Source organism: Sturnira hondurensis, unplaced genomic scaffold (assembly GCF_014824575.4).
Source record: "Sturnira hondurensis isolate 20B ecotype Veracruz unplaced genomic scaffold, ASM1482457v3 Scaffold0024822, whole genome shotgun sequence".
Lineage (NCBI taxonomy): Eukaryota > Metazoa > Chordata > Mammalia > Chiroptera > Phyllostomidae > Sturnira > Sturnira hondurensis.
In genome coordinates this window covers 978,786-998,197 of record NW_028097453.1, presented here as the reverse complement: position 1 = coordinate 998,197, position 19,412 = coordinate 978,786, and the positions used below count along the sequence as shown (strand labels likewise).

At 57.9% G+C, this 19,412-nt stretch overlaps 1 protein-coding gene across 2 annotated transcripts; it reads left to right on the top strand.

The window, feature by feature from the left end:
* Positions 1-1,287: 1,287 nt before the first annotated feature.
* On the top strand, positions 1,288-18,932 carry DENND2D (DENN domain containing 2D). Of its 2 annotated transcripts, none has more exons than XM_037038738.1 (12): positions 1,288-1,446; positions 5,806-5,981; positions 6,827-6,939; positions 7,655-7,724; positions 8,586-8,663; positions 9,768-9,908; positions 11,977-12,125; positions 14,307-14,484; positions 17,057-17,098; positions 17,482-17,566; positions 17,864-18,103; positions 18,488-18,932. In XM_037038738.1, the coding sequence occupies exons 1-12, from the start codon at positions 1,389-1,391 to the stop codon at positions 18,547-18,549; spliced, it is 1,392 nt and encodes a 463-aa protein (XP_036894633.1). In that variant the 5' UTR covers positions 1,288-1,388; the 3' UTR covers positions 18,550-18,932. The 2 variants fall into 2 exon arrangements, with proteins under 2 accessions (XP_036894633.1, XP_036894632.1); XM_037038737.1 differs by lacking the exon at positions 1,288-1,446 and adding an exon at positions 4,958-5,196.
* Positions 18,933-19,412: the final 480 nt, after the last annotated feature.

The window sequence follows — 19,412 nt, the reverse complement described above, 5'->3', positions numbered from 1 at the left end:
GCCTGACAACTGAAGCTAGAAGTGTGGGCAAGTCCGGAAGCCAGTGGAGGTGAGAAGGGTGGAGGAGGGGCTGAAAGGTTGCACTGAGCTTTGGGATTAGGAAACTGGGAGTGCGGATAGCCACGACTGGCATTGTCCCTCCCATTCGTATCACAGAACAGTTGACAAAGAGCTTTCTGTTCCTTAACTTTCACGTGTGGTTGGTGGGAAGGGGCGGGGCGGCACGGTGAAACTTACCCTGATTTTGGGTTCTGTTGTCTAGAAACAGGCTGGATGGTTTGTTTGTTTTTATTTTATATTTGACATATCAGTGAAATCATAAGATTCTTTTCCTTTTACATGTCACTCATTTCAATTAGCATAATACCTTCCAGATCCATCCACGCTGTTGCGAATGGCCAGTCTTCATCTTTCTATGTCTGAGAGGTATCCCATTGCCCACATGGGCCACATCTTCTTTAGGCACTCATCCGCTGAAGGAGAAAACAAACAAACAAACAAACAAAAAACACTCACAGACACAAACAACAGAATGCTGGTTACCGGGGGCCAAGGGGGTTGTGAGGAGACGGGAGGAGAGTAAAGTGTCAAAAACACAGTGATGGAAGGAGACGAGGCTTCTGCAGGCGGCGAGCACACACCAGAGTGAGCACAGATTTCGAATTACGGGGCTGGACCTCTGAACCCTACCTAACGCCATTGACCAGAGCCAGTCCAGTAGGTTAGGAAAAAAACGAAACGGGCCGGTGGGGAGGCAGGGTCAGGACCCCAGGCAGCACCTGCCACGCCTCTGCGGAGGAAGCTCAGTTCCCCGTGGCTCCTTAGGGAAGTGGAACCGGCCTGTAAGCAAGGCAGGCACACGTGTCCCTAGGGCAGAAGGACAAATATGGCAAAAGGTCTAGAAACCGCAGTTACTGGGGGAGAAATGGAAGGGCTGGAAAGGTGCGCCAGCTCTGAAAAAGCCACTCCCTTTTGGGATAAGTGGGGAGCCGCCTGGAAGGGGCGCGGGTGCCCGCAGGACACTGCTAGCCGGTGCTGCGAAGGTAGGGGCTGGCCTCTCCCGGACCCCGAGCGTTTGGGGACTGGGGGGTTCAGAGAGGCACGCTTCCCGGGGCGCCCCACGGAGGGTGGGAGCGAGGGGGCACCGCCCCGCCCCGACGGCGGTGGAGCGCCCTCTGTCACCCCGGGCAGCCCGCCGGGGCGGAGGGAAGAGCGGCCCGCCCAGGTGCGCCCGGGGTTGGGCAGAGTCCGGAAGGTGCGCCGCCCAGCTCCGGGCCCGTCCCCTCGGCCTCCCCCCGCGTGAAAGCGAAAGTGTCGGCGGTGCGGAGGTCGGCACGGGGGCGGGGCCGGCGCGGACCTGGGAGCGGGCGCCGGGCTCCGGAGGGGCCATGGATGGGCTCGGCCGCCGCCTCCGGGCCAGCCTGAGACTGAAGCGCGGCCGTGGGGGTTAGTGCCGGGCCGGGGCGCGGGGCAAGGGCGCGGTGGCAGCGCGGGGACCGCGGCTACGACACAAGGTGACCGCGGCAGGGGCCGGGGCCGGAGGCGCTGAGTGTCGGGATCCGGGAGCAATCTGCTGCGTCTCCGGGAGGGCTGGGCAGGGCTCAGGTGAGCGGAGAGAGGGCGCAGGTAGGGGTGGACAGGGCCTGGTGGGGGCAAGGTCGGAGGTCAAAGGAGTGGCCGGGCCAAGCGGGGGTGGTGAAAGAGGAGGCGGCCGGGCAGAGGAAACCGTGGTGGGGCCCCGGGGCCACGTGTCCTTCCATCCAGGAAGCTTGTGGTGCAACCGCAGGGTGCCTGGAGCGCCCTCCCGGGAGACCCCGCCCCAACCCTGGGGTGCCCGCCACCCCGCCCCGCCGCGCCCCGCCCCGCCGCGAGGCTCGCCCCTGCACCCGGAGTGGCTACCGGCCTGAAAGATCGGACTCCCGGGCGACGTGGAGGCCCCGCCCTAGGCCATCGAGGGGCCGCGGAGCGTGTGGCCCAAGCTCAGCGGCAGCCCTCGAGTGTGAGAACCACACAAGTCCCGCCTCCCGAGCCCCCTCGGTGAAGTGAGAATTCCTCCCGGCGTTGTGGGGGTCACGTTAGAAGTCGATGCTCATTTCCTTCTTTCTTAGCGGGGCGACTGCGCTTTGGAAAGAGGGCAAAGAGGAATTAGTTCATTTTTTTTCATTCATTCAGCAAACATTGACTGCTGCTTACCTCGATCCAGTCCTGTGGTCCGCCCAGGGGCCCGGCTGTCAGAGGAGAACGCAGCCCATCCGACAGCGCAGACCCGCCCCAACCCCACTCCCACCACCGGCAAATGGAAAGGCTGAACCAAGCCACTGGCTATATCCCAGCTCAGAGTTGGGGAGGCCTGGGGCTGCTGCCATCACCCCTGCTCTCCACCCCCAGCCCCCGCCGCTCTGCCTGAACACGGGGCTCAGTATCTGCCGTTTCACCCAAATCGAGGCAGAGAGGTCAGAGGCCATGGGTGGGGATAAAGGTCTGGGACTGTTCAGTGGCGGGAGCAGAATGCAGGGTGAGGCTGCTGTCCTCGCTTTGGGGAAGGTGCTGGCCTGGTCTTTCATGGTCTCCCTCACCCTGAGACCGCTGTGTGAATGGAAGCGGTCTGCTTCCTCAGCCCAGAGGAAACAGTCCAGTCCACCCTGGAAACAGTTCCCACCCACCCTGGCTCCCAGAACGAGGTGGTGTTTGTGCCTGAGGCACCTCCTGGACGTTGAGGAACTGGGAGATCAGCAGCCAGTGCTCCCTGTCCTGAGGGCTGCCACCTGCCAGGCCTGGACAGTGTGCCCTTTCCGTTCTCCATACCTGGGGTCTGTCCTCCACCCTCCCAGGGAGCTCCACGTCCCTCCAGGGCAGGTGTGTGTAGGAGTGTGCCTGTGTGAGCGTGTGTGTACACACAGGGATGTGTGAGTCATCCTGGTGGGAGGGGTGGCAGTGGGGGTGGTCCTGGGTTGCCAGCAGCTGAGCTAGAAGAGGAGGGGCGGGCTTTCCAGAGGAAGCTTGCAGAGACTCCTCTCACCCGAACTCGAGCTCCTTCTGGGACTTTCCTCAGGTGGCTGTGGGAGGTGCTTGCCAGTGGAGAAACAAGTGTGACCGGACTCCTGACTTCCTTAGAAAGGGTGGCTCCCTCTGCAATTAAAAACCCAGGGTACTGATTCCTTTCCAGGGCACTGGGGATTAACCCAGATGACCTAGATGAAACGTGCCTGTTTGACAGACGTGCCTCCTCGGCTGATAACCCCCTGGAAAGAGAAACAAAGCCATCTTCCTGGATTTCCTGGGCCTCAACCTCCAAGTCCAGTCGTGTTTTGTTTGCGTTTATGCGTTTTGCCGTGCTCTTGGCTAGCCTGATAGAGCTGAAGGGAATGGGCTGTAAATTGCAACTCAAAGGACCTGGGGAAGAGAATCATCTCCCACGGTTCTGGGACGGTCGGTGAACAGCTGTGGGTTCTCCAACCAGAGGCACCCGCGTCTGTGGGACATTCTGTGTGTGCTGCGTCCAGAAGGCAGGAGCAAGGGGCACAAGACTCTCGCCATTCCCACCCCCCAGCAGATCCTGTTAACAGTCCCTGGATTACTCTGTGCCTCAGTTTCCCCTTGCGTATCAGCCAGATGCTTATTCCTCAAACAGGTGGTGAGGATTGGTGACAAGTCTGTGAGCAGTGGTGAGAGTTCTGAGTGTCTGGGGTCACTGTTCCCACCCTGACAGCGTGCATTACCGCCGTAGCTACTTCGATAGGGGTTCTCCCAGGAGTCCTGGGGGGCCACTGAGCACTGGCTTCTTTTAGCACCAGGAAAGCCGGGTCCAAAGCTCTAAAGAGCAAGGCAGCCGTCTCCTCCGTTCCATCACCCCACTTTCTTCCAGTGGGCTGCTAGTTCTCTGTAGGAGTGGCGGGCTCTGGCATCAAATGCTTTTAAAGCCTCCTGGCTTCTTTGGGTGCAGCGTCCTGGCCTAAGTGCTTCTCTCCTATTTTGCGCGTTCACTCACTCGGGGGTTTCTGTGAGACTCCTGGGCGATTTATTGCTGTTCCATCTCTTTTTCCCAGCCTCCAGAAACCTCTAGAGCCCCAGGGGCCAGCTACTCTGCTTTTAGCTTGAGCAGAACTGTTGACCTGGCCCAATAGAAAAAAAAAAAGTTTGAGCAGGAGTGGGAGTGTGGGGGAGATCACCCTGATGCTTTTGACTTTCACGGAGCGACCCTCAGGCTGCCCAGGCAACCAGTTCACCACTGTAGGCCAGGGACACTGTCCAGGGTCAGTGCCTCCAATTTGCAAGAGGGATCCCCTGCTGGGACCCCAGAACATGTCCCAGTGAGAGAATCTGTCTCAGGAGGCGTTGCCAAGGCAGAGAGAGGTGCCCCCACCCCCGGCAGATCAGAAATATCAGGAACCCTCAGCTCAGAGACGGACTTCACTTCCGTTTCACCACGACAGGAGACTTTTAGTTTTGTCCTGATGTCCAGGTTCCCCTCTCACTGGAACAGTTTCTCCGTTTCGATACCAGGGAAAGCAATGGCATCCTCGCCGTGGGGAATGTTTGGTCCTGTGCTCTTGCTTGCAACCTGGAAGTCCTGGGAGTTCCGGTGTGCAGCAGGTGGCCTCGCAGGGGGTTGGGGCAGCTGTTGGCCAGGCAGAGACGCAAAAGGCCAAGAATCAAAGTTAGAGGCTAGGAGATCGGTGTCTTGCGACCAGCCCGGTGAGGTTCCAGTGCCTACAGTCTGAACTTATCTCGAATTCTTTTTCCTGAGATTGTAAATAAACCCTCGGTACAACCTGCAACCCAGAATTCAAAGCCCTTAGCAGCTGGGCCTTGGAGGTGTTTACTCACGACCTTTTGTCTCACCACACCCTGGGGTTCTTGGGAGGAGCTGAGGTCTGAGCTGCCGAGCCAGGATGCTGCTGCCTCTGTCAGTGCAGGCGTCCTGCCGCCTTCCTGGGTCCCGTCACATCCTCCTGGCCCAACCATTGGGTGCCCAGGATGGAAACTGCTCCCCCTCATCTGGAAGACAGCGTGGGGCTTGTCTTCACGGCGCTGTGGTCGGACGCTGAAGCAGCGGCCCCTTTCTCAGGCATTCTGTAGCCACCCCCGGAGAAAAGGGCAGCGCCCCATGCCCTCGCAGGCCCAGGAAGATGGAAGGACACGGGGTAGGCAGGATGCTCAGGCTGCTCCCCAAATGGCTGCCTCGACTCCGAGCAGGTCTGGACTGGGTGGCCCACTTCTCTTCTTCCATGGTGATGCTCTTCCATGGGGCTGTTTCTTCCTTGAAACGCTTCCTTCTCTTCTTCCTTTTGTATCTCGACCTCCACCTAGGGCCCCACGTGACTGGGCTGGGAGGCTTTCTGTGCTGGTTTCTAGAACCCGTCGGATTCCCTGGGGGGGGATTGGTGTGGTCACAGCCACATGGCCCTGGACCTCTTCTGGCTTAGTGAGCTCAGGGCTACTTGGTGCACTCTGTTCCGGGCCCTGTGCTGGGCACCCTATAGGTGCCCTCCGTGGCACCCTGGGGCACAGGGCCTCGCAGGGGCCCTCCCCAGTACATTTCCTTGGCTTCCACATCAGTGGTTTCTTTTTTCCCCCTGGCTCCGCGTGGTTTCACATCTCCCAGAGCAGGCACGGAAACTGCCCACTTGGCTCTGGTCCTATTCCAGGATCTGAGGCCCCAGGCATGCTCCAGGGGCCTTGGCATTGGCGGGGTGGGGTGGGGGGTGAGGGTGCCTGAAAGTGCCGACGTTGCCTGCAACCCTGCAGTCTCCGCCTGGGGCACAGATCTCCGAGACACTGAGTGGGCACCATGTCCGGTTTCAGGGTCTGTTCAGGGCAATCCGGGGGAAGCTGCAAAGGAGCCAGAAAGGGCCTCGGAGCACTCTCTGTCCAGCTTCGGCGGAGGGCAGCACTTCTTTGAATACCTCCTTGTGGTTTCCCTCAAAAAACAGCGGTCAGGGGAGAATTATGAGCCTACGATCACCTACCAGTTTCCCAAGGTAAGAACTGCAGGAGGGGGTGGGGGGCGGAAGACAGGGTGTCTGAGAGGTAGTGGTGGGGGGTGCCCTCTCTCTCTCTCTATCCTGCCCGGGCCGGCTCAGTCTGGAGCTTCCCTGAGCTTGCCCACTCCCGCCTCCCCGTAGGCCCGGCCCTGTGTTCTGTTATCACCTGCAGAATCTAGGCCTGGCTTCTTTGTGAGGCCCTGACCTAGGCGCCCTAGCTGGGAAACTAGGCTAGTTCTTCTGCCCCTTTCTGGACCTCCTAGTTCTCCCAGATTCCACCCCCAGCTACCCTTCTCTACAGAGAAACTTACCCTCTGCCAGAGCTCCTTGCAGGCACCCCCTCTCTGGGCTGAGTGGCAAGGAGAGGGTGGGGCAGCCACACGCTGGGCTCCTCGTCCGTTCCTGTGCTGGGTAGCAGAGATTTCGCTGACCCTGAGAGTGCGACAAGTGAGCTGGCCGTGTGTCTTCTCTGATGTGCTATGCCTCTGATGTGGTCCCTGCAGGAGGCTGGGCGGTCCCTGGGCCTTCTGTACTCAGGTGTGGCCCTGGTCCCCTTCCTGACTACGCAGACCCTCGGGACACTGAAGTCTGACTCTGGCTCATGTAGATCTGGCCCAGGTGGGGCTGTTTTCGCCCTAGGGTCGCTCCTGCCAGACCCAGAACCAAGTCCCGGTGTAGAGTGACCCGCAGAGGCGCACTTTGACCCCACGCCAGTGGAAAGCTTATTCTCAGACTGCTTTAGGGGCTCAGAAGGAGCCCGCCTGCCCCCCCACTCCCACCCCAGCCCTCTCCGGCCGCACCCACACGCACTGTGGGCTCATCTCCTTTCCTGTCCCCTCCAGCGGGAGAACCTGCTTCGGGGCCAGCAGGAGGAGGAGGAGCGTCTGCTCAGTGCCATCCCCTTGTTTTGCTTCCCTGATGGGAACGAGTGGGCACCACTCACTGAGTATCCCAGGTAACTGCTTGGCCTTGCGACGGGAACTCTGGGGTTGGCGGGGAAGGCACAATGTGAGCTTTGTGGCTCCTCTGGCCCCTCGCTCGGTGTAGATGCCCATTTCTCACCAGCTTTCCCCCTGATGGGGAGGGATTCAGTTGATTTGTTTATGATCATCTTGCCTGGTGTCCCTCAAGACCAAGGATCTTAGCTAACCCGGTTGGTTGACCAGTCACCTCTGCCCAGAGAAGGGCGAGATGCCCTCTGCTGTGCTAGGAGTGGCAGGCTGTGTTTTCACTTTGCCACTGTCAGAAGCCGGACGTAGAGGAAGGCCCTTGGCCTCTCAGGAGGGGGCATAGCAAAGTCCCCGATAGAAGGAGCGCCGGAATTTGGCTGTGAGTTCGAATTTTGGCTTTACCGCGTATGAGTTCGATGACCTTGGATAAGAAGTGTCCCCTTCGCCTCAGTTCCTTCAACTTTAAAGTGGGCATAATCATCAAACCCATCTCACAGGGTTGTGCTGAGAGTTAAATGAGCTGATGCATGTGGAGCTTGGCCTCAATAAGCACTTAATACATTCCTTGTACTGTTACCACTCTCGTGACAAGCTGGCAGCTCCCTGAGCCCTCTTTGCCCCGCTCCATTCGCCCGCTCTGCTCCCCCCACCCCCCAACACTGACCACCTTCTGTCTTACAGCCTAGCACTCAAATGAACATGTCGTGTGCTCTTCCTCAGGGAGACCTTCTCCTTCGTCCTGACCAATGTGGACGGGAGCAGGAAGATCGGATACTGCAGGCGCCTCTTGGTCTGTGCAGCTCAGAACTGCCCCCCCCCCCCCCCCCCCCCCCCCCCCCCGGGCCTTCCCGCTNCCCCCCCCCCCCCCCCCCCCCCCCCGCCTAGCCGCCTGCCCGGCTCTGCAGCTGGGCTGGCTGCCGCCTCTGCTGCCAATGCCCGGGCTCCCTCCCTGGAGGCGGTGGTTGTAGTGAGAGCCGCAGCCCAGCATTGGCGGCCATGTTAGTGCCTCCTGCAGCCCCATAGGGACAGGGACACATGCCATGCACCCCCCCAGGGGCCTCTGCCGGCCCTGCCATGGTCTTTGCTCTCCCCACTCAAACCCCACTCTGCCCTCAGTGGGAGGCTTCACCTGCTCCACCAGGCCTTGTCCACCAGGCCTTGGGGCCTCGGCCCGGGGGGCCCCCAGAGCACAGATTGGGATTTGAAGACCTACTCTGGCTCTCAGGGGTCTCCAGGTCACTTTTACAGTGCTGTCCTCCCTCGCCATTTCCTCATCTTGTAACACACTTGTCCCCTCTCTCCGCTGACCCCGGATGACCACAGTGCTTGCCTGTGAGCCCACCAGCCCCCTTTGACTTTGGCGGCCACTCTGGCCAACTTGCAGCCTGAGCCATGACCAGGACCTCTGCACAGGCAGGCCTTCCTCCACCCAGCCCACCTTTGACCATGAGTCCCCAGCCCCAGCCACCAGCTTCATCGGTGGGGACTCAGGGGCGGGGGTGGGTGATAAGAAATAGACAGATGGAGGCCACAGGCAGAGCTATGGAACAGACACAGGGAAATGAGGGGGGCCGTGGGGAGGCAAGTAGCAGGGGCATGGGCGAAGGCCCTGGGGGCGCCGCAGCCCTGAAGGAGGCTCTCTGTCCCCCAGCCTGCCGGTCCCGGCCCTCGGCTCCCCAAGGTGTACTGCATCATTAGCTGCATCGGCTGCTTCGGTCTGTTCTCCAAGGTAGGGTCCCAGCGGGATTCCTCAGGGTTGGGCGGGGGGCTGTCAGGCCTGTTCAGCTCCCCAGTCTGTGTGGCTGCCTGCCCCGCCAAGCTCCCTAAGCCCTTAGGGAGCACCGCTCTCACAGCCCGGGGCCAGGTGAGGGCCACGGGAGAAAACAGGCAGACAGGGGCTTGGGTTGGACTCGACTTTAGGGAAGAGTGAGAACTGAATCCAGGGGACCATCTGCCCCGCTGAGTGCCCAGGGCTCACACTCCGGTCAAGTCGGAAAGCAGCTGGAGGGACAGTGGGAGGGGCCCCAGGTTAGGGGTGGGAGTTTTTCATTTCTTCCTCTGTCAAATGCGTATAATGATCAGCGCCTTCCTATCTCATGGCTGGTGTGAGGCTCAGGTGAGGTGGTCTGTGAGAAAGGCGGAGCTCTAAGGAATGTGGAGACAATTGTCGTACAACGTCAGACTCCCTCCCGCTTGTCCCTGGGCAGCAGGGACGTCGGGGCCCCCGGGACTTCTGCTGGAGCTCCTCTGAGAGCCAGCACCCTGAGTTGGGGTCGGAGCGGGCCCTCAGAATGGACGGGGCGCAAACGTGTGCTCTGCCCGAGCCCGCCCCTTGGAGGATGAAGGCAGGGACCTCCATCAGCCCCTGCTTGGGTGGGGCGTTTACCTTCGAGGAGTGCTGGGGGACAGAGGCTGGCCCTGGCCCTGGGGAGTACCCAGTGGAAGTTGGAAGGCAGAGTGATGCCCGAGACAACCAGGCTTCTAGGCTCCCACTGCACCCAACACAAAGAAAGTGATATCCCCGTGGTTAATGCATTTACTCCGGGATGACTTTCTGGGCGAGGCAGTTTATGCTGATGTTAGAAGGGAGAACATGGATGGGTTGAGGGAGGATGAAAAGGAGAGGCTGGGGAAAGGCACTAGGCTGGTCCGTGCCAGGGCAGAAAATGGACCAGCTGGTGAAGGGGCCGGGAAGAGCCACAAGGATTGGCTGGACCAGCGGGGGAGCCACACACACACACACACACACACACACACACACACACACACACACGGTGTCCATCGCCTGCGCAGTCGTCTCCCTTTGAGCCTACAGATCTGTCCTTTCCCACAGATCCTGGATGAGGTGGAGAAGAGGCACCAGATCTCCATGGCGGTCATCTACCCGTTCATGCAGGGCCTCCGGGAGGCGGCCTTCCCTGCTCCGGGGAAGACCGTCACTCTCAAGAGCTTCATCCCTGACTCGGGCACTGAGGTGGGTTCCAAAGGACCCACTCCCCGCCGGCTGGAGGGGGCAGGCTTCTGTAGCGTCTCTCTAATCACAGCCCTTCCGTTCACCGGGTTAACACTCAGAGAAACGGAGCCAGGCTTGGGCCTGGGTCTTGGCTGGATTTATTAGCAGAGCTGAAAATCAAACCCATGGTTTCTGGTCCTCCCAACCTGATGCTGGTAAGGACCTGGTCACTGTTTGAGCCACCAAAACTTAAAACAAAAAAAGATTTTATTTATTTATTTTTAGAGAGGGGAAGGGAGGGACAGAGAGAGGGAGTGAAACATGGATGTGTGGTTGCCTCCTGTGCGCCACCTACTGGAGACATGGCCTGCAACCTAGGCATGTGCCCTGACTGGGAATCGAACCAGTGACCCTTTGGTTCACAGTCCGGCACTCAGTCCACTGAGCCACACTGGCCAGAGCAAGTCTTTTTTTTTTAAGATTTATTTATTTGTTTATTTATTTTTAGACAGAGGGCAAGGGAGGGAGAGAGAGAGAGAGAGAAACATCGATGTGTGGTTAAACCACGTGAGCTGAAGCTCCTAGTGCTAGAATGGACTATGCCTCCAGCCCCCACCCTGCCACTTGCCTGCACGCCCCACCCTCGTTTCCCTATAGCTCTACCTCTGGGCTCCGTCTGTCTATGTCTTATCACCTCTCCCCACCCCTGGGTCCCCACCCCTGGGTCCCCACCCCTGAGTCCCCACCCATGCCACATGCGGATGCCATTGTTTTCAGGCACTAAGCAGACAGAGCAGAAAGTAGAACATGGGTTCTTGCTTTTGTTTTTTAAAAATTTAATCGTTTTTCCCCCCTTTTATTGAATTTATTGGGCGACACTGGTTAACGAAACTATGCAGGTTTCCGGTGCACAATTCCACAACCCATCCTCTGTACACCGTACTGGGTGTTCACCACCCCAGGTCAAGTCTCCTTCCATCACCACTTACTCAGAATATTGCTTTAAGATGCAGTGCTGGCCCCGTTCCCCTGGACAACTGTGGGTCCCTCTGATCCTCGGCTCCTCCATATGTAAACAAGGGGNGGGTCCCCACCCCTGGGTCCCCACCCCTGAGTCCCCACCCATGCCACATGCGGATGCCATTGTTTTCAGGCACTAAGCAGACAGAGCAGAAAGTAGAACATGGGTTCTTGCTTTTGTTTTTTAAAAATTTAATCGTTTTCCCCCCTTTTATTGAATTTATTGGGTGACACTGGTTACCGAAACTATGCAGGTTTCCGGTGCACAATTCCACAACCCATCCTCTGTACACTGTACTGGGTGTTCACCACCCCAGGTCAAGTCTCCTTCCATCACCACTTACTCAGAATATTGCTTTAAGATGCAGTGCTGGCCCGGTTCCCCTGGACAACTGTGGGTCCCTCTGATCCTCGGCTCCTCCATATGTAAACAAGGGGAGGGGCTGGGCTTTTTCCCGTACTCAAAAAATAACGATGGAATGCTTGCTGGGCACGGAGCTCACTAGTTTCTGGCTCTTACACAGTGAATAAAATGAATGTGATCCCGGACCTCATGGAGCTAAAAGTCTGGTGGGGGAGACGGACGTTAAATAAGGAAACAGACAAATAGATAGATCATTAAAAATTGTATGACCGTGACAAAGGGCAAGAAACCCCAGGTGCTGCATGAGAAATGATGGAGAACACGCATTGCCTCAGGTGGCCAAGGGGGACCTCTGAGATTTGAGGGGGCACAAGAAGGAAGGGAGAAGGGCAGGGCAGGGAGGTCCTGGCCCAGAAAGTGCAGGACAGGCCCGAGGACAGGAAGGAGGGGATGGGGCAGAGCACGGCCAGGGAGGTGGCATGTGCTCCATGAGGCTAGGACGGAGGCGGGACCTCTGGGACCCTTCGAGGGAGGACAACGTCCCTGTTGCCCCCAGGAGGAGGGAACCCACGGTGGCTTTTTCTCAGGAGAGAGAGAGGAACAGACCCAGCCCTGTGGGGCCAGTGGAGGCCGGCAAGGACCCAGCCTTCTGGGGTCCGCAAGAGGTCTCAGTGTGGTGACACCCTCGCTCTCTGGTTTCCCCAGTTCATCTCCTTGACGCGGCCCCTGGACTCCCACCTGGAGCACGTGGACTTCAGTTCTCTGCTGCAGTGCCTCAGTTTCGAGCAGATTCTTCAGATCTTTGCCTCGGCGGTGCTGGAGAGGAGAATCATCTTCCTGGCCGAGGGTCTCAGGTGGGTCGGCCACCAAGCAGCTCGGCTGCACTGCCTGGCATCCTCGGGGTCAAGGGAACAGCCGCGAGGGCCTCAAAGGGTCGGGCTGCAGGACCCATGTCCTCCTGATTCTGGGTCTTGATCCGAGCTGCTTCTGCCCCCAAACTGGACTGGGGCCCAAGCCAAAGCAGGTGTCCCATTTAGCTCTGAGAAGGCTCCGACGTGTCCCAGGGACAGCCCGGGCCTACACCTTGCAGGTGGATGCAGGTATGATTCTGCTCTTGAAAGGCTGAGGGAGGGAAGAAGGGCAAGGATGGGGCAGGAAGGAACATAATGGAATTAAGGTCAAGGCCATTATCCCCAATGACAAACACACGTCATCTAGCCAGTCACTCATTCAACACTGACTGTGCATCAGCTGTTTGTCCTATGCCAAGCAGTCAGGAGGACACAGACAAACGAGACATGGCCTTTGTCCTTAAGGGGGTGTAGAATTCTCTAGAAGTTGAAAGCCTAGGTGTTCAATCAGCAGAAGGAAGTTCAAGTGCTGTTCTTCTGCCTCAGCTATGTGGTTGGTTCCCTTAGGTTAGCTCCTTGGCTTCTTGAAGTCATGACTTTCTCACGGGTAGAAAGTGGGGAGAACGGTGGGGCCTATCTCATTAGGTTGTGGTGAGGATTCCACAGTCTGCGTCAGGCGCATGTTACTGAGGGAGAGCTGATGTTCTGAGTAATAAGCTCCCAGTTCAGTATGTCCCTGTGTGTCGTCGCAGCAGGGCACTGTCATGTCTTGTTCTGAGAAAGACAGCGGGAGACACGGGGCAGAGGGAGAAGGAAAAAACATCACAAAACAATCGGAGGTTCCCCTTCTCTTCGTGTCTGGGGAGGGAGAAAGCCAGTGATATCGGGCCGACCGCTCTGACTCCGCCTTTTAGGGAAGAAGAAGGAGAAAAGGATGTGAGGGACCCAAATGTTAGGCCAGAGATGGTCAGGTGAATGTCATAAGTTTTGGAGGAAAGCAAGCTTGGGCAGGGAGCAGGCTGAAAGGCACTAGTTGTGGGCGAATCCGAGAGGGAAGTGGTGTAACCTCGAGTTTTGGCCGTAGCTCCTCCCCTCCCAGCCCTGCAGGGAAAGGCGAAGTCTCCCAGTGGCTGGAGCCAGGATGCCGGCTCTGCCCCTCCCTCCGATCAGTGCTTAGGAGTGACCGCAGGTGTCAGCACCCCTCTGGCCTGGACAGGGCGAAGCCCGCCAGGACTTCCCTCTTTGGCCTTAACTTTCTCCGGGACATCCCACCCTCCCCACTTCCTTCCCACACCCTTGGTCAGATTCCTGAAATGCAGGCAGCCAGGGGACTGCCAGTCAGCCTGAGCCTGGGCCAGACTCAGAGACTCTGCCTCCCTCAGGAAGAGCTGGGCCAGCTCCAGAGCAGGAACTGGAACAAGGTTTCCGCATCTGTGTTTTCACTGGCTGTGGTCTGGGGGTCACCAGGAGAGATGAGGAGCTGTGGAAGCTGGTGGGGAACAGAGACGAGTGGGGTTATGCGTGTGGGTGGGTGGGGAGTGGGTGAGCAGTTGGCCTGGGTTGGGACTTAGGAAGTAATTACCCGGGAAGGCCTCACTGGGAAGAGCCGAGGGCCCCATCTGTGGGGCTTTCCGGGTAGGAGCTGCTGGGAGAGGTTCCTGGAATCCAGGAATTTCCCAGGCTAACTCAGCCACCGGCCTGGTAACTTGAAGTAATCTCGAGTGGCCAGAGAGAGCGAGCCCTAGTGTTTACATGTTTGTCTCCTTAACGACACTGTGAGTTCCTTAAAAGCAGGTGGGCGTCTTGCTCTTCCTGCTCTCCACACCCTTAGCACAGTGGTGAGCACACAGAAGATGCTCCGTGGATGAGCTGTTTGAGCCAAGGCACTTCTCCTGCCCTCCTCTCTGCAGGGCCACTTTTATTTGTGTCCAGTAGTGAGCTCAGAAGCCTGAGAAATAGGGACCAAGAGGCCCCGTCCTGGAGCGCAGCCTCAGCCTCTCTCGGTCCCTGCCCCTCCCCTCCCAGCTGAGAAGAGTCCCATGTGACTAGCATGGCACCCAGACCCCCTTCTGCACCTGCGCAGGTGGCAGGCCAAGCAGCCTCAGTGGGTGGTGGGCAGCGTGGGGTCCCAGTTGGGGGGGGAGGCCTGGGGAGGCCACTCTGACTCTCGTTCTCTGTGCCCAGCACCCTGTCTCAGTGCATCCACGCCGCTGCTGCGCTGCTTTACCCCTTCAGCTGGGCACACACCTACATCCCCGTGGTCCCCGAGAGCCTTCTGGCCACTGTCTGCTGCCCCACTCCCTTCATGGTCGGAGTCCAAATGCGCTTCCAGCAGGAGGTTATGGAGAGCCCCATGGAAGAGGTATGACCCAGGAGGAAGAAGCCGCGATCTGGGGCTGCGCAGACCTGGATTCAAACCCCATCTCTGCCACTCAGGGCTGTGTGATTTGGGGCAAATTGCTTTACCTCCTGAAGCCTGCGCTGCTGCTTCCATAAAAGGGGGGTGATGGTGTCCAGTTCCTCGGGCTTCTAGGGGAAATCACCCACATGAAGTTCCTTGCCTGGTGCCGACAGATAATGGATGCTCAGTAAGCATCAGCTCTCTCCTCCTCACTGCTTTCCCTTTGGGCCTCACGGGCAGCATGTAGCTTACTGAGGGGTCAGCCGACCGTCCTAGGCCAGCTGGTCCCACCGAGCAGGCCCTCGGGTGTCCCATCCCAATGGATGAGCACAGCTGGTCTACACAACACCCCCCGCCCCCCCCCCCCCCACACCGGGAATTCATGCACATCCCTTGGACATGAGCTGATGAATGCAGCCCTACTGAAAACCGAATCTTGAAAATGCAGGTTTCTGTAGCATGAGCTCTCTTGCTGGTGAGCTCAGAGCTCCGTTGACAACCAGGGACAGCCCTCTGATTTTGCCAGCTGATTCCGGGGCAGTGCCCCAGACGCCCCAAGGGGCTCCGTGGTGAAAACAGACACTAAATACGTTGATCCCCAGTGTTGGAAAGACAACTCAACGTGTGTCCCACTTGGACCTGTCAGTAGGGGTTGCCAAGGGTTTGCATGTTACGTATCTCAAGCAAGAAGAGCTACCTAGGTCTGTGTGTCTGCCCTGGCTGACCTTGACTGTGTCTCCACCCAGCTGTCCATCCAGTGGACATTTTGGAGGCACAGGGAGAACCCAGAGTTGCTGGGAAGGAAAGAATTGTTTCCCCTCCTTGTTTCCTGGCCCTCCCAGCCCTCCTCGGAACTGCTGAGTACACACGCCCTCTGAATGAGCCCTTGGCCTATGACTAACTGGGACAGTGTCAGCCCTGTGTTTAGCAATAAGACCTAAAATGTCTCAATATCATTAGTTACAAAACTTCCTGACGCTGCAGCTCCAGCTTTTCAGAAGCTGTGGCCCCTCCCACCGAGGGCGGGGCAGGAAGACACCCCAAGGTCCGCAGAACTCTGCTCCTGCCACTCAACAGCCTGGGCCTACTTTCTGCCTCAGCGGCTGCTCTGCGATGGGCAGGGGCTGCGGTGGGTGTGGGGCCTTCCCCGACTCCCCACTGAAGCCTTCTGGAAGGGATTACTTGGCAGTAATAGACCCAAATACTAGAAAGATTTGGGGGAACGACTTCACAAAAAACAAATTCTTGCCCGTCACGCTTAGCTCCCAACCCCCAAAACAGCCAGCCTTCCCCGAATGAAGGCACCCAGACCTGCTTCTGCACCTGCGCGGGCGCGCAGTGGTGTCAGGTGTGCACTCCTTCAACTTCTCTCCGCTGGGCATGGCTCACCACCGTGCCTGCTTTGTCCCTCAGCTCACTTTCCAGTCCCCCCTTCTCCTTTTATTTGGAAGAAGGGAGCACGGAGGGACTGTTCACCCAACTGTCAAGAGCAAAGGGTCCAAACTGAAAAGAGGCCCGGCAGGCATCTAAGTGCCCAACCCCGGGCACTCGCTGGAGGGGGCGGGGACTGTGGCAAACTGTTGAGCACGTGCTGAGTGAGCTCAAGGGGGCAACTGCACTCAGCTCCCACTGAATGTTGGTCTTTAGAAACGAGGGCCAGTGTTAGACTTCCTGACTTTTTCAAAAGCCCCAAGTCTAGATTTTATGTGAAATTTTCCAATTTAAACATTGGACACAAATTCAGTCTGAGAATGCTCTGAGAATCCAAGAACACAGCTGCAGGTGTTCTCGGTGGGAATCCCACCGGTGGGTGGGACCTCTCTCGGGCAGAGGGAGCTGGCCCCCCAAACCCAGGCCGCAGAGCCCCGTCTCACCTGCAGCCTGCAGACCCCTGGTCTCCGCGCTGCTTCTCCTCCCCTCTGCTTGTCGACCTTGCGCTCCTTTTCTCTCTGGCTGTTTCCCAAAGCTCGGAGGGAGTTTTTAGCCTGCTGCAAGCATGTACAGGTGAAAAGGTGTCCATCCCTGTCCCGACGCTGGTCCGAGGGAGGGGGTTGACAGCCAGTGTAGGGACAGGGACGCCACCCTGAGGATGGGGCACCCTGGGCATGGAGCTGGCTCTTTGACTTGTCAGCGGTATGACTTCGGGCTGCTTCTTTGAGGCGGGGATACACCTACCTGCTTCCACAGGACTGCTAGGGGGGTTTAAATGTGATAAATGTGAAAAGCACTTGTTCTAAATATTCCACCTATAGAAACGTTCACTTTACTCACTGCTTAACCAGGTGGGGAGTGGCTGTGACGTCCCCATGCTGTGTTCCCCTCTCCCAGCTGTGTCCCCTTTCCCACACCCTCATCCCCTCTCCCAGGGAAGGGAACTGAGATTTCCCAACCAGAATGGTGAGAAGCGAGGGTCAGACAGGAAATGAGAATCAAAGAGGCTGATTTTGTTGCTCCTTGGGCTGGAAACGGTCCCATAGGACCCTCTACAGTCTGTGGAGACAGGCGGACAGAGAAAGCCATTTTCGTGTTTCAGGTCCTGCTGGTGAATCTTTGTGAAGGAACCTTCTTGAAGTCAGTGAGTATCAGGGCTCTCTGCAGCCCCGCCACCAACTCCCCGACTCCAGGCGCATCCACGCTCCACTGATTCCAACTTAAGTACTTTTGTTGAGCCAGAGCCCATGCTCATAGGGCCTCTCCTCCCTCAGGGAGCCCACGACAGACACCCAGGTGACTTTGCGACATGGCAATCCGTGTTAGAGCAAGGGTATAAATACCAAGTACCAGAGGGGTCCAGAGGAGACTTACTCATGTTTAGAGCAAAACTGAAGGCCAAGCAGCAGCTTCTGTTGTTCTCCTGTGTGGCCGATTATTAATTAATGTGGGGGTGGAGTCGGGGGTGCTCACTTCACACCTCCTCCCTGACTGCCTGGGCTCTGAGCTGACTCTGTCCCCTACCAGGTTGGTGATGAAAAAGACATCCTACCACCCAAGCTTCAGGACGACATCTTGAGCTCTCTCAGTCAGGGGATCAGTGAGTTACAGAGTAAGTCCTCGGGCCCTCTTATGTCGGGTTTCCCCACAAATCCCGAGGGCATGATTCCCAGCCACTCTTCCAGAACTGAAAATGAACCTACTGCACAGGCCTGGGCCAGTCCCAGGGGCCTGGATCCTCGGGCAAGTCCGAGCTTTTCTTCTTCCTCAGCAGTGGCAGAGTCCCCAGACCGGGCCTCCCATTTACTGAGTCAATCAGTAATTATGAGCCTCCTGCCCCACCCCACTCCCCAGAGCTTTCAGCCTGCTTCTGCTACCCTGAGGTGCCCTCTGTGTGTACCCCTCGCAGCTTCCGAAAAAATCAACGAGCACGTCTCAGGCCCTTTTGTGCAGTTCTTTGTCAAGACTGTGGGTCACTACGCTTCCCACATCAAGCGGGAGGCAAGCGGGCAAGGCCACTTCCAAGAACGGGCCTTCTGTAAGGCTCTGACATCCAAGACCAAGCGGCGATTCGTGAAGAAGTTCGTGAAGACTCAGCTCTTCTCCCTTTTCATCCAGGAAGCGGAGAAGAGCAAGAACCCTCCGGCAGGTAGGTCTCCATGACCTTAAACCACAGGGTCTCTGCCCTTAAGAGAGGGGTGGCCCTAGGAATAGCTGTGATCTTATCAGTGGAATTGTAAGGAAACCACGAAGCCCCAGGAGATGGGCCCTGGGCTGAAACTTGGCAGAAGTTGCTCTCTTGCTCTTTTGAGCCTGGAGCTAATTCCTACTAATTATTCCTTGTAGGCCTGCTTTGGGGCCAAACAAGGCTCTACGGAGGCCTGGAGGGCGTGGGAGTTCCCCGGCAAGAATATGGGTGCAGCAGGGGAGCTTGGGGAGCGGAGGACAAAAAGGCTCTTTCTGAGTCTGGTCCCCCAGCTCCACAGCCTCCAGGCCAGACTAGACTCTCTAACACAGGCATGTGAACCCACAGGCTATTTCCAACGGAAAATACTTGAACACGAGGAACAGAAGAAACAGAAGAACTCGAGGTAAAGGACTGTGAATTAAGACCCTTGGTGAACAGCAGTGACGGGATCTGCAGGCTGGTTCTGGACTTTGGCCTGGAACCACATGGTAGGACCAGCCGAGCGCTCAGCCCTGGGAGTCCAGGCTTTGTCTGGGTCTTGCTTCAGGCTGACATTGCGAGTTTGGGACCCGGGAATCCGCTTTCTCAAGACTTTGGAAGCCTTGGCCTCTGAGCGCACAGAGCAGCGCTCGCTTTCCGCAGAGGCGACGCAGAGCGGGGAACAGTAGCACAGGTGTTACAGACTCAGAAGCTGCTGTAGTCGCCCTGTCAGGAACCACCATTACCAAATCCTCCAGAGCAAGTGGTTGTGGCCACGTGAGGATAAGAATAAAACGAAAGTCTTGTTGTCTGTGTGTGTTATCCTGGGCTTCCACTATGTGGGAGGGCCAGAAAAACCTGGGAGCGGATGTGAGCATAAACCACCAGCAGTGGAGGAACTGGTCCTGGCGGCCCAGAGCTCTGGGGCTGCCTCTGAAGCGGCAGAATTCTGGGGGTCCCCAGCCCCAGCTCCAGCAGGACGGGGAAGGGAGACAGGCACAATTAGCTGCCACGGTGGGGACAGGACAGCGGTTCCTGGTTCCAGACAGGTGCGCTTCCCAGCATCCTGGGCAGCTGGGATGCCTGGGAGAGCGACCCGACTGTAGTCCCCAGGGAACCCGAGGGCAGGAATCGCAGCCCGAGGAAAGCAGAGCAGAGCACTGCGCTGCTTCCATAAATAGGCCTGTCTGCNCTCCAGCAGGACGGGGAAGGGAGACAGGCACAATTAGCTGCCACGGTGGGGACAGGACAGCGGTTCCTGGTTCCAGACAGGTGCGCTTCCCAGCATCCT